A 13,754-nucleotide genomic window follows, 5' to 3' on the forward strand; every position below is an offset into this window, starting at 1 on the left:
GTGGATATATGTGTATCCATAGTATTAACATAAGTAACATTTTGTAAAGTGTTATTGATTGAATCGTACAATAAAAGCCGGCAAAGTGGAAACTTCCTTAATTATTTAAAGCACGGAATCACTAGTATCGAGGACTAATTCCTATTCAAATATTTACTTGTAAAATATGCGGGCTGGTTCTCCTACAATAATGGAGCAATATTTTATTGCCTTATCCCAGCGCCTCTCAAACTGTCCACGGTCATAAGGGGTGCGCGGTTTAATATTATATTTATTTCCATCCTCTTAGGTAGGATTAAAACCAAAGGATTAGGACGAATTCACAATGAAGGTCGTGAGAAAAAAACATTTAAATATTATTTCAAACAATACAACAAATGTATTTAAAGTTTTACTATCAAAGCCGTTCGTTCCTAGATTTCCGTTCATATGCGAGTATACCAACCAACTAACTAACAATCACGCCGCTTCACTCCAGGGGTAGGCAGAGATATTATAACCCCATACTATTGTCTTTGAAAATATTATTCGCCTTTTACACTATTATTTTTCTTTTACGCATCTCTCATACAAACCCGCTGATTGTTTCGACTCCGGATCTGACCACGCCAAAGCCCTAGCAATACTAGATCATGCCGAGTTTTCATTGGTCTTCCTCTGCTCCTATTTCCAATAACATTCGTCCTATAAATTTGTTTAACTGTTCTTTCCTCACTCATTGATTCCACATGTCCATCGAAACACTTTTCTTAATTTTATCGATAATACTTATTTCAGCTCTGCATTCTTTCTTTATTTCACCATTGTAACATCTACCATATCGCTCACTCCTTTCAAGAACGTCATAAATCAAAAAACGTCAATTTTCAGTTGTGCATGTTTTCGGAATGCCCAGAAAATGTACTATATCCCAGTAAAAGAGGCATATTTTTAACTTAATATTTACCCGATACAGGGCATAAAGTGTTGTTTTTGCATTTTGAAGAAAAGGTATTATTTAACTATTTTTTTAAACATACTAAATATTTTTGGAATGTAGAAAAAACCTTCAGGTTTTACCTAAAAAGATCTATTGCATATTAAAAAGTTTAATAAGTGACTTTATATTTATTTTTAACACATTGTATTATATTTTAAAACTTAAAAAACGTTCTCCTGAAAAATCAAGTTTTTTTATTTATGAAGTTCTTGAAAGGAGTGGGCGATATGTAGTTTTGCCGCACTGATAGATCGCATTTCGACTGCATTCAGTCTACTTTCATCCTTCTTTTGCCAACTCCACGCTTCACTTCCATACATTAGCGGGGACAACAGGACTCCACAGATCCCTAATCAAAGTGTGTACTATTGACAACATTTTTGTGTCCAAGTGTCCAAATCCTTGTTCACAAATCTAGATTTTATCACTTAGGAGTGATTTTTACATTTGACATATCATCATAGACGAAGAAGAATATGGAAGTCTAGGTACTTACGGGGCCTATGACCTGTCGTAGGCTAGGTTAAGTGATCACTTTATACACGTGTAACATTTTCAACATTTCTAGCATAAAGTGATCACATAAACCAGCCTTTGACAGGTCTTAAGCCCTGTAAACATCCATATTCTTTTTTATCTATGTTGAAATGTCAACAAGTCTACTGTTATTTTAAGTTGTTGCTCTAACCATTTTGGATGGATTTGATTAGAGGTCAAGTGTTTTCTTTTACTGTTATAAAGAGAGAAAGAAGGAAAAGAGGATAATTAAATTACAACCACCTGTTCTATAATTTCCCCAAAACGTTGCTGTTTTGGATTAACGGCAAGATATATAATCTTAATAGTGCATGTATATTTATCGGACTGTTCCGTAAAGCAGGGTTTCCTAATCTTGCGGGCGCGCAAGGGAGGCGGCATTTTTTTTTATTTTTTAAAAAGAAATAACGGTTATAACTTTATCTCGTTTGATTTAGCATATTGACAAAGGGCGCTTGTGCACTACACGGAACTTTACTGTACGGCAGTCCGGTTAGCGATGATCGGCTTAGATTGGCTTGTGCTTTTGGCCGCCTTTCTTCGCATCGGTGCGTGATCACGGTGCGCGTAAAATTCGATCACGGTAAACTGACGTAGTCGCTTTTCTGCACTAAACTGCCGGACGGAATTCCGTGTAGTGCACAAGCGTTCGAAGGGAGGTAGTATTTTACGGAAAAGGCGTTCTATGAATCACCTATCATTTTCATTATCATCCATTATATCCTCAATATGGGAGCTCAACAAGCTGCTCTCCGGCGCTACCATTGCTCAGGGAGGCGTCCTGCCCAACATCTTGGCCAAGCTGCAGCCCAAGAAGACCGAGAAGAAGGCGCAATAATACGGCGGCTCCACTTTCCCCCTCCAGACCTTTTTCTTTTATATTTTTATTATCTCTCATTATCATTTTAATAAAATAATCCATATCTGTATAAGCGTCCTTGAGGTATTATTTTACGAAAATAACGCTATATAAATCATCCGAGATTATTATAATTATCAATTCAACACTGCATCGATCCCGTGATATACCCTATGCGCCATTTGTGTTCGAATAGGGGACAAAGAAAGAATTGTTTATTTCGAATAAATATGTTATTATTATAGGTTTTGTTTGTATTCATTCAGGACGTCCACATCTATCCGTGGCAGTTGTCGTCTGAAATTCGGGAAGCGGACCTGACGACGGAAGAGCCTGGAAGCAGTTTGAGGACTCCATATGCCCCACATAGGGAATACGGATACGTATAAAGGAATTAATTGTTAATATATTATTAGATTAAAACCAATATTTTTAGCTTTTCCACTTTTTTTATTTGACCAGCGACCGGGTTTCGTCGTTACCGACATCATCAGACTGGTGGGAGGCTATACAAATTGTTATGTTATATATAAAACAAGGCAGGAGTTGATAACCATGATTTGATATAATTTTATTGAGAAATTAATTTAATTTGAGTGAATTTAAGTATTGTATGATATTAAAAATATTTTTTATATAAAAAATATTTTTATTTTAAGTATTGTAATAATTTTTATATAAAAATATTTTTAATTTAAGTATTGTATGATATAAAAAATATATATTTTTTTTAAATATTTTTAATATCATACAACTCCTGCCTTGTTTTATATATAACATAACAATTTGTATAGCCTCCCACCAGTCTGATGATGTCGGTAACGACGAAACCCGGTCGCTGGTCAAATAAAAAAAGTGGAAAAGCTAAAAATATTGGTTTCAATCTAATAATATATTAAAAATGCAATTCCATCACGAAGTGTCAGTGGATAATATAAATGAATTAATTGTTTTTATTAATAAAACATGCGTGGGGTCTCAGGCCTGTAGGTGAAATGATCCGCACTAGTCTCGAACTAAAAAAAAACTAAAAAACGCCATTACACAATGCACCTTTGTCTTAGAAGTTATTAATTTTGTACTAATCTGATTTTAAGTGCTGAAGATTTACAATACCCACGTAATATTTGCATCTAAGGACATATGTATGTATATACCAACTGTGTATGTATGAAAGTATGTTAGATATAACATTTTGAGTGTGTCCAAATACTTGTTCATAAAATCTGGATTATCTCCAATTACAGGAGTTATTTTCATATTATTTTTTGACATCTCATCAAAGATGAAGAAGAATATGGAAGTCTGGGCATTTACCGGGCTTACGACCGTCATAGGCTGGTTTGAGTGATCACTTTACACACGTGTAACATTCACCAATTCTACCCATTATTGACAACCACACTACTCAAATTCTTGGAAGTTCTATATATATGAACCAATTTAGAAACCTTGTTCATGAATCACTAAAACTTCACTAGAGACATCTATTGGTGAGATGTAAAGAAGCTTTTTATTAAGCAGAAACTCTTATATTAGTATGTGAGATCCAAGTATTTGGACACACTCAAAATGTTGTAAATAAATTATCTGGTCAAATTATAAGCTTAATAATAAAAATGAAAATGGTATTTTCTGGCGTTTCTCATGTGTGTGATTATAATCCGGGATTCGGATCTCACATACTAATATAAGAGTTTCTGCTTAATAAAAAGCTTCTTTACATCTTACCAATAGATGTCTCTAGTGAAGTTTTAGTGATTCATGAACAAGGTTTCTAAATTGGTTCATATATATAGAACTTCCAAGAATTTGAGTAGTGTGGTTGTCAATAATGGGTAGAATTGGTGAATGTTACACGTGTGTAAAGTGATCACTCAAACCAGCCTATGACGGTCGTAAGCCCGGTAAATGCCCAGACTTCCATATTCTTCTTCATCTTTGATGAGATGTCAAAAAATAATATGTTAGATATACACAAAGATCTGAAGGACATGACATTGCCTGTGTGAAAATGCCTAAGAATAGACAATGATCTATGTATGTGCGCTCGTCATAATGAGGAACTCGACGCATTTTGAAGGAAACCCACTTACTGCGGAGATAATAAGAATCGAATCAAGAAGATGAATCTGTTGTACGGCTTCCGGAACGATAGAAAAATATTCGATAGCTCAAAAATGGCAAATAAAGACACATGTATATTAAAATATTAACCGTGGAAAGAACGTTGAGCGTCGATAAGGTAAAATTCGTACTAAAGATAACTTTAATTTTACTTCTATTAGGAAAAAAAATACATATAGTAAAACCTCGATATAACCGACTAATTGGAAGAAGAGGTGTCCGTTAAAGTCCGTTATTTTAAAATAGAGAAGACCCTTATCCGCACCCCAATGGTGCATAGGGCACTGCTTCATATGAACACAGTGTTATCTTGATCGTTTACACACGAAGGAAAGGTGATCAGCCCTCCGCTTCAGGTACCAGTCCAGGGTAATATTGAATAAATATTACAGTGAAAAAATCACTTATATTTATTTGACCCCCCTGGGAATCGAACCCGGGACCTCCAGAACGGTAGCCGAGCGTGCTGACCATTACACTACAGAGGCTGACAATTTAAAATAAGTTTAAAAAAATATGAATACTGTAATTGGATATAAATAAACAATACAAAACACAAACAAAATTATATTTTCATTCATTGATTCGGCAGTCACTTTGTGGTAAAACCTATCCATTACAAATTAAAATTTTACGTAAATACTACTGATTCTTAAAATCTACGTGTTTCGATGTTTGTTTGTACTGAAACACGGTGTTTGAAAATGATGCGGAATGCATCGAAACACGTGTAACAGTAGATTTTAAGAAATAGTGGATTTTACTAAGTAAAATTTTAATTAAAAAAAATCTATTTTTTGTCCTCGGACACTTGTCGTGAAGTGACGTTGCTGTTTGATATCGGTAATCCACAATTTTTTTCATGTTTTAATTTGGTTGAAATTTCACAAATAAAAAAAATCTAACACATCCTCTTTTAAGCTTGTATGATTACGGGTATGCAACCCCGAGTGCCTTAGCTATTGTCCTTATTTTAATCTCCTACCTACTATTCCACCTCCGTTCTACTACATATATCCTGAGCTCCTTCACCTTTATTTTATCAAATTTATACACTTATAGGCCTAAAACTCTGGAGCACAGCGACTGATCACCTTGTCTTTATATGGTCAACGATCGATGATCGAAATAACGCCATGTCTTTACGATGCGGTGCCATATGCACCACTTTGATGCGGACAGGGGCCAAAAGAAGAAGACATAACAATACGTAACACTATATTTTCAATATGGAGTATAAGACTAAAAATTGTGATTAAAAATAATGAATTAATATTTCTTACACATAAAAATTGCGTAAAAAAATACTCCAATTTATTTCGTTGTAGTGATTTCGAGATATTTCCGGTTGAAAATATTTTAAGATGTTAAAAATATAAAATTCCACAAGTAAACCTTTACAATGAAAATATTGTATGACATGTATTATCAACAGTTATATTATTAATTCCTGATAACAGTTCGGCAGATAATTAAAAACAAAACACAAATTTCGAGTCATGATCGTGAAATAATAATAAGAAAAGTACAACACGAAAGATGAAGTCATACATCATAAAAAAAAGTAAGACAACGGATATGCCTGGTTAGGCGGACGGTGAGTTGCATTTTGTTTTATCAAATAATTGAGATAAGAATTACAATAGAAAATTGGTTCACATATTGCGAGGCTGATTACAAGAATGTTTTATTTCCGAATTCGCCTTCGCCATAATGACGTTTCAGGCGAAGTATCCGGGATAAGTGACAGCGGTTGTACGGCATGAAGTGAGTAATGCATGCCGTGAAAGCCGTTTCGGCAATCATTTTATTAATTAAAATTGTACTTACTTGAATTTGTTTGGGGATTAAACTACAAATGAAACGACGACACAAAAGAACACCGATACACACCCACACAACACACACTTTAAAGACGACAAGGCGTTTTCAGCATCTGACAGCTGCTGGTCGATTGAAGGAGAGGTTAAATGCGCAATGGATTGAGCATGCGCATCCCGGGTCTAGAGCGATCTATAACACAAGTTTTAAATTCAAAACGGCGACTGAGATTTCAGCAACAATAAATTAATAAATACAAACATATTTTAAAAATAAACTTTCAAAGACTAAATCTAAAAATATTATGAAAAATTACGGGAATTTATTCAATTCATTTCTGACAAAATACATGAAAATATATTTTTTTTCACTCGGAAGCCATCTTTATTTCAAAACTTGTGCTATAATCCATCGGTCTTAAGTTACGATTTTTCTCGCGGGACACTTTTCCGGATAATGGGAAAACCACAAATGAAAAAGATGTATATACGGTACGTATCAGGTTTACTGTGTTTTTTTTTTTAAACATGCTCAAAAAAATAAATCGTAAACTTTTTCCTCAAACACAAATGTATAAAAAATTCATAATTTAATGATTTACAAAATCCTTCTATATTATATTCACACTCAAAATATTGTAAATAAATAAAGTATCTATCTATTATTCATGAATTTTATTAGGTAAATACCAGTATTTCTTAAAATCTAATCTGAAATGCGTTTCGATGCATGTCGCATCATTTTCAAATACCGTATTTGAAAATGATGCGAAATACGTATCATAATTCATTTTAGTAAAGTAATTATTAAGTGTTTATTGTTTTTATATTTTGCAATGTATTAGTTTTGGTTATTTAAAAAAATCTATTTTGTAACTTTATTATTTGTGTTCCAGTCTTGTTAACTTTAATCGCATGTCCCTAAATGAGAAATAGAAATTACTCATCGGGAATATTATATATATGACTTATGTATGTTATATGTTTTGAAAAATAAATAAATTTTGTGCAGATTGAAAATTTGTTTCTCTAATAAATTTCTCTAATACCCAATTTAAGGTTTTTCTTGTTATGTTTTTTATTGGATGAAATAAAAAGAATAATTTATAAAAAGAAACACTGTAAATTATTTATATTATTTGTTTTATTTCTGAACTAAAAAAACATATAACTCTACAAATTATTACATTAATAATTTTTTAGGTCCTTTGAAAAATCTACTTTTATGAGTTGCATTATGCATTACATTATAATTAATCCTGGACAAATCTCTCGGCCATCAATTCCTCTCTCTTCATGTCCCTGCCGCGGAGCATCCACCCCTGACCCAGGGAGTGGTGGACGTTCAGAAGAGGTTCATCATCAGCGCTCATGAGCTGCGCCAGGAACATGCGGCGCGGCCGGGTCGTCAGGTTCAAGTAACTTCCGTGGATTAGCAGGTACGAGAAGATGACAACTTCCCCGCGCTTGGCCGAGATCGGAGTCGCCTTCTCCAAAGGAAACTTTGTCTGAAAAGGCAATATTTTTTACTCGCAATATTTTGAGTGTGTTCAAATTATTCACAATTAATTATATCTTCTACGAGTTATTCACATCAAGATTGTAATTAATACCTTAGTATAGATGAAGATGTCTGAATAGACATCTGAATAGACATCTTTCCACATTCCCATCTGAATAGATGGGAATGTGGAAATCTGGGTATTCACAGGGTTTACAATCTACCCATTTTTTATTTAAGTTTTACTTAGCATATACCACTATTTCTTAAAATCTATAGCGACACATGTTTTACATATATTTTTAAATGGTGCGGTATGCATCGAAATATGTGTCACAATATATTTTAAGAAAAAGTGGTATTTACTAAGTAAAACTTAAATTAAAAATGGATAGATTTAACCACAAAGTGATTGCCCAATCCATTGATGAAATTTACAATCTATCATTGGCTAATTTAAATGATTACTCACAAAATTTACACACTTTATTTACTCACAAAATTTGAGTAATGTGATTTGTCAATCATGGATAGAATGGCGAATCCAGACATATTCCCAGTTAATGAACTTCTCAATTTTAAGATTTTTATTTTTCAAGCCATAAACTAATGACCTTTTGTGACTATTAAAACACCTAACATCTCTCTAACCTTGGTCCCTAAATTCCTCAGTATAGAGAACAGTCTGAAATATATAATTTGAGTGTTTATCGTCTGGTTACCTGATCCATGTAATGATAAGACTCTCCCTTCGCCACTACTCCTTTATCTTCCTGCGGTCCCAACTTGTGAGATCCTGGGTAGACAGCTAGTCCACCATTTTCAGGAGTTGTATCATCCAAATGAACAAATGCCGCAACCATTGAATCATTTTTGAAAGGGAAATAATGATAGTCCTGTAATAATAGCATAATTTGTACCTCTTACTTTAAGAAAATCATTGTACATACAATGAATTGAATTAGACATGAACCAAATATTATGTTAAGTTAAAAATTAAAAGATTTATTTTTACCTGATGCATCAAGTATGGAGCTCCATTTTCTGGAGGTTTAAAATGTGCCTTAGTGTGATGAAGAGCAATATTTTTAGTTTCCATTATGTCTTCCAGAGCATCAAGAAATCTGTCATTCATCAGAAGTCTTGAGAACACGCTGCTGTGATATTGTAAATTATGAATTGACTTGACCTGTATTCAAAATTATAACATAATTATAATATGACAATTTGTTTTTGTTTATTAGTTAATGCCTAGATGGTCTACTTCAATGGATTGATAATGTGTTAACTATGAAGTTTTATACTAAAATTTATTAGTGAAACAGCATTTTATATAATTAAAGAACAACCATATAATTTTTTCCACTTTATTATGTGACCAGTGACGAGGTTTCATCGTTACCGACATCACCAGTCTGATAATATGAATAATGATAAAACATGTTTACTGGTTAAATAAAATTAAAGTGGAAAAACTGAATATGTACTTGAATACATGAACTAAATACTTGAATACATGAAGTATAGATAATTTTGACTTTTATTTCTAAAAACTTTGGTTTTTGAAACTGGCTACTAATCCACATTGATAAAAAGCTTAAGATACGGACAATAAAATGATGAATATTTGTTTTTACCATACTAGTCCAAAGTAAAATGAAACTTTTCTAACTGTATAACTTAAGTTAAATGTAGTCAATGCATCAACTTCTTCCGAATTGGCACTCATATTTCATTAACTAGTTGTCAATCAAGTGAATGGTGCACTGAAATCAGTTATAGCAAATAAAAACCTATCAGCGGAAGCTAAACTGGCAGTGCACAACGGAGTCCTGGTTCCAACTCTAATGTATGGAAGTGAAACATGGAGTTGGCAAAAGAAGGATGAAAGTAGACTGAATGCAGTCGAAATGCGATCTCTCAGAAGAATGTGTAACAAAACGATGTATGATAGATGTGCAAATAGTGAAATGAGGAAGGAATGCAAAGCTGAGATAAGCATTATCGATAAAATTAAAAAAGGTGTGTTGAGATGGTTTGGACATGTAGAACGAATGAGTGAGGAAAGAACGGTAAAACAAATTTATGAGGCGAATGTTAGCGGGAAAAGAAGCAGAGGAAGACCGAGAAAAACATGGCACGATCAGGTATGCCAAATACTTGAAAGTGGTCAGGTTAGGAGTCGTAACAATCGGCGGGTATGTATGAGGAGATGCATGAACGTGGAAGAGGCGAAGAATGTTTGCAAGGACAGAGTGGTGTGGCGCTCTATTCTCTCTGCCTACCCCTAAGGGGAAGCGGCGTGATGGTTAGTTAGTTTTTTTTTTTTTTAAATCTTACAATTTTAAGTCCGCTTTCTCACTGATAGTAACAAAACGCGGAGATTTGTTGGTACAATGGATTCAATAATAAATCCTCAGGATACCCTCAAGTTACACAAACTGGTACTTGTATGGGTATGCAATCCTGAGTGCCCACTCCTTTCCTTCTTTTTCTCTTCTGTAGTACTTGCTTTTCCTTATCTATTTCTTTTCACATAAACCGGTTATGGCCTTCATGATGAGTTCCTTTATTTACGTCGTCTACCTCCCATCAAACATATTCCATCTACTTCCTTGTCTATGAATCGGGAGCACAGGACTGATGTCATGTAAATAATCATGTTGGATTGTTGATTCAATGAACAACTTAGTATCAAGAGTAATATCATCCACAATCAGGTGAAAGTTATCAACATATGATCGCTATTGCACATTTCTCTTCACTATGCTTAAATCAAGTAACTGAAAAATGCAACTTCAATTACCATATGTAGGAATACCAAAAATATGATGTCATTTGTTACAATGCCTGCATTGCTCCTGTTCTCTTATACGGCTGTGAAACATGGCACCTTACAAGGGCCCAGAGCAGCCGTGTACTAAGCTTTGAGAATAGGTGTTTGCGGAGAATTTTAGGCGTGCGGTGGTTTGACTTTGTGAGGAATGAAGAGATAAGGCGTAGGACGCAGCAAATCTTGGTCACAACTGTCGTCAAGAAAAGGCGATTCAGTCGGCTTGGCCATGAACTCCGCATGCCTCCTTTTACAAGGCATCAGGTTTGCGCCGCCCAGGACGACCACTGCTGACAATTCGTAGGCAGTTCTTGTCAGAACTTCGGGACGCGGATCTGACTTGGGAGGGTGCAAGGGAGCTGGCAGCCGACAGAAAAGCCTGGAGACAGTTTGTGGACTCCATATGCTCCACCTAGGGAGCGGATATGGTTTATTTTATTTGTTACAATGTTTTGTGTTATGAACTATGAAAGACTATCACAGAATTAGTTAGTGCCTAAATCCTGTTTTTATCACTTGACCAGAGCTGATAAGAGATTACAATTAACATAGCTTTGTCAAATTCATTCTGGCTATTAATAAATAACTTACTGAGTAGTTGATGAAGTTAGCTTGTTTTTTCATATCATCTCCTACCCACGCTGCCTCCATTCCCTTGTTACTCTTGGCGGTAAAAATCATATCGTATTCCTGACAGATCTCATCCATCTCTGCTTCCATTAAGATGTCTGACAACTTTATAAAACCGTTGTCCTTGTAGAACTTTTTCTGTTCTAGAGTTAAGTGGGGCATGTTGACTACAAAAATTTAATTTTTATAAATTTTGGGAAGAGCAAAAACAAAATTGATGTAAGCAGTTCAACCTTTGGATTTAAAAAAAAAAACATTTATTGATTTGTTGAGCTTTACCATGGCGATATTTAAAATACTACACAATATTAAAGTTATGGCTATTTAAAGTGAATGCGGAGGAAACAAAAATGTACTATGCCAGAACCAATTACATAATAACACATTGAGGACGGGTATTTTTTACGCCTGCGGAGCGCTGGCGTCGGGATTCGATAACTGTGTTCTTATAATTAAGACCTTAATAAAGAGATTGGTTCATAATATTCATGTAAAAACATTAAATAAATCCTTCTTTTCCGATTTTGAAATCAGGCCTGCACAGGAGGTAAAAATACTTTTCCCGTCCTTAAGATTCAATCGACCAAACGGGTAAAAATACCTTACCCGTCCTTAGTATGTAACTGTAGGCTTTTTTAGATTAGATAACGCATTAATTTCTTTGAAAAAAATACCGAAAATATTTATTTTTCAATACTGTCATTTTTACTAACAATTTTATTTTCACTATGCTACTTTTTAGTTACAACGTTTATTCACAATAAATGTCTTTTATTTTCTTTATCAGACAATCCTTGGTGATTCTACAACTTTCCCCGTCGGTTAGCATCCTGGCAAAGGTGTTCCCCGGAACAGGTAATATTTCTGACTTTTTAATATTTATTAACACACTAAGGGCGGGAAAGGTATTTCTACCCGTTCGGTCGACTGATGCTTAAGGACGGGAAGTGTTTTTTTTTACCTTCTGCGCCGGCCTCATGTCAAAGTCAGAAAATTAATAACTATGTAATGTTTTGAATGAATATTATGTCTAATCTGTTTATAAGGTCTAAACTATATGTACACAGTTATCAAATCCCGTCGCCAGCGGTCCGCAAGCGTAAAAAAACACCTGTCCGAAATGTGTTAAAATAAATGTGTATAAATGTAAATCATTCATATGGGTTTGATAATCATGGATAAATGAAAAAAATGCAATTTAATTAATTCACAAAATTAATTGTTTCTGCAATCATATGTTTTTTCCAAGTGCAAATACGGTTCAACCTCTTAAGTAAAATTAATTTTTAAATTCAATATCATACTTACATATTTATGGAATTACTGTACAGTCACTTACTTCCCTGTTACCAGAATAAGACTGAAATCTTAATATATAATGCATGGTTTTAATAGCTTAGTAGGTTAAAAGTTAACAGCGTTATCACTATTGTTTTAATAAACAAGGAAATATTGCAATTTTCAAGGGCAATAACTTTTAAATCGTCAATCATCATACACACATCATTTGAAAAAAAACATATTTCAATCATAGAAGGTATATTGTATATTGCAAACTACATTATGTTAAAAAAATACTTTTTTAGCCAATGGCGGTAACTGGTAGAATATTAAATCTTTTGATTTGAGCTTTATTGAGAGATTTTAGAAAGTGAACTTTCGATCGGCTTTTTTTGCAAGAGTATTGATTTTTCAAGAGTATTGATTTTTCTATTCCATTTGATTCCTAACTTAACGAGTTTTGGCAGAATATGTTACATATGGACTTGAATATTTTTAATTTTTTGCCGATAAGAGTCATTAACTAAACAAATTTATTTATTTATATAACGTGGTTTGCAAGTGGACTACTCTATACCAATTGTAGCAAATAGATTGCCTAAACCAAGTGAAAGCTAAACTGGCAGTATACCAATGGAGCCTGGTAGCAATTCTAATGTGTGCAAGTGAAGTATAGAGTTGGCAAAAGGTTGGAAGTTGACTGAATGCAGTCAAATGCGATCTCTCAGGCAAATGTGTGCCAAAATGATGTATGATAGATGTTCTAATTTAGTAAAAATATAACAATTCAACCACCATATGGAGATTTGAACTGCATATATAGTTACAATGATTAAAGAAAACACTTGTTTTTTACCACTTGAGTTTTATTATAGACTACATGTTTCAGAAGTTAAACTTCCATCATTCAGGTCTGTATAATAACTATTATACAGACCTGAATGATGGAAGTTTGACTTCTGAAACATGTAGTCTATAATAAAACTCAAGTGGTAAAAAACAAGTGTTTTCTTTGATCATTGTAACATGTCTTACCACAAAGTTAATGCCGAAACAATAAATAAAATGCATATATAGTTAGCCATTTTACGTACTAAAGCAATAATATGTACATCAAAAAGCATGTTTTCAATGTTTATTCACTTAGTAAGTATTCCATATTCATAAATAATCAAGAAAAACAAAAC

General features: G+C 33.8%; 2 protein-coding genes across 4 annotated transcripts in view; both read right to left on the reverse strand.

Annotated features, from left to right (window-relative positions):
• Positions 1-6,459, reverse strand: part of Snap25 (Synaptosomal-associated protein 25kDa) — an 88,591-nt gene extending 82,132 nt beyond the window's left edge. For all 3 annotated transcript variants that reach the window (XM_088257792.1, XM_088257790.1, XM_088257791.1), the window contains exon 1: positions 6,333-6,459. The gene's annotated coding sequence lies outside the window, so the exon portion shown is untranslated. The remainder of the gene's footprint in view (positions 1-6,332) is intronic.
• Positions 6,460-7,456: 997 nt separating this feature from the next.
• LOC148310816 (uncharacterized) lies at positions 7,457-12,649 on the reverse strand. Its single transcript, XM_088257729.1, has 5 exons — positions 12,595-12,649; positions 11,248-11,453; positions 8,839-9,012; positions 8,546-8,719; positions 7,457-7,830 (listed from the first exon to the last, which is right to left on the reverse strand). The coding sequence occupies exons 2-5, from the start codon at positions 11,446-11,448 to the stop codon at positions 7,576-7,578; spliced, it is 804 nt and encodes a 267-aa protein (XP_088113855.1). The 5' UTR covers positions 11,449-11,453; positions 12,595-12,649; the 3' UTR covers positions 7,457-7,575.
• Between the last annotated feature and the right edge of the window lie 1,105 nt (positions 12,650-13,754).

The sequence above is a fragment of the Brachycentrus maculatus genome, unplaced genomic scaffold, assembly GCF_059751285.1.
Source record: "Brachycentrus maculatus isolate JH-2025_06_01 unplaced genomic scaffold, ASM5975128v1 h1tg000087l, whole genome shotgun sequence".
Lineage (NCBI taxonomy): Eukaryota > Metazoa > Arthropoda > Insecta > Trichoptera > Brachycentridae > Brachycentrus > Brachycentrus maculatus.

Excerpts from the sequence above, each read along its gene's own strand:
- LOC148310816 (XM_088257729.1), bottom strand. The coding sequence starts at position 11,448 with ATGCCCCACTTAACTCTAGAACAGAAAAAGTTCTACAAGGACAACGGT. Across the intron at positions 9,013-11,247 it reads CTAACTTCATCAACTACTCA|GTCAAGTCAATTCATAATTT; the intron begins GTAAGTTATTTA and ends TTTTGAATACAG. Across the intron at positions 7,831-8,545 it reads CTTATCATTACATGGATCAG|ACAAAGTTTCCTTTGGAGAA; the intron begins GTAACCAGACGA and ends TTGCCTTTTCAG.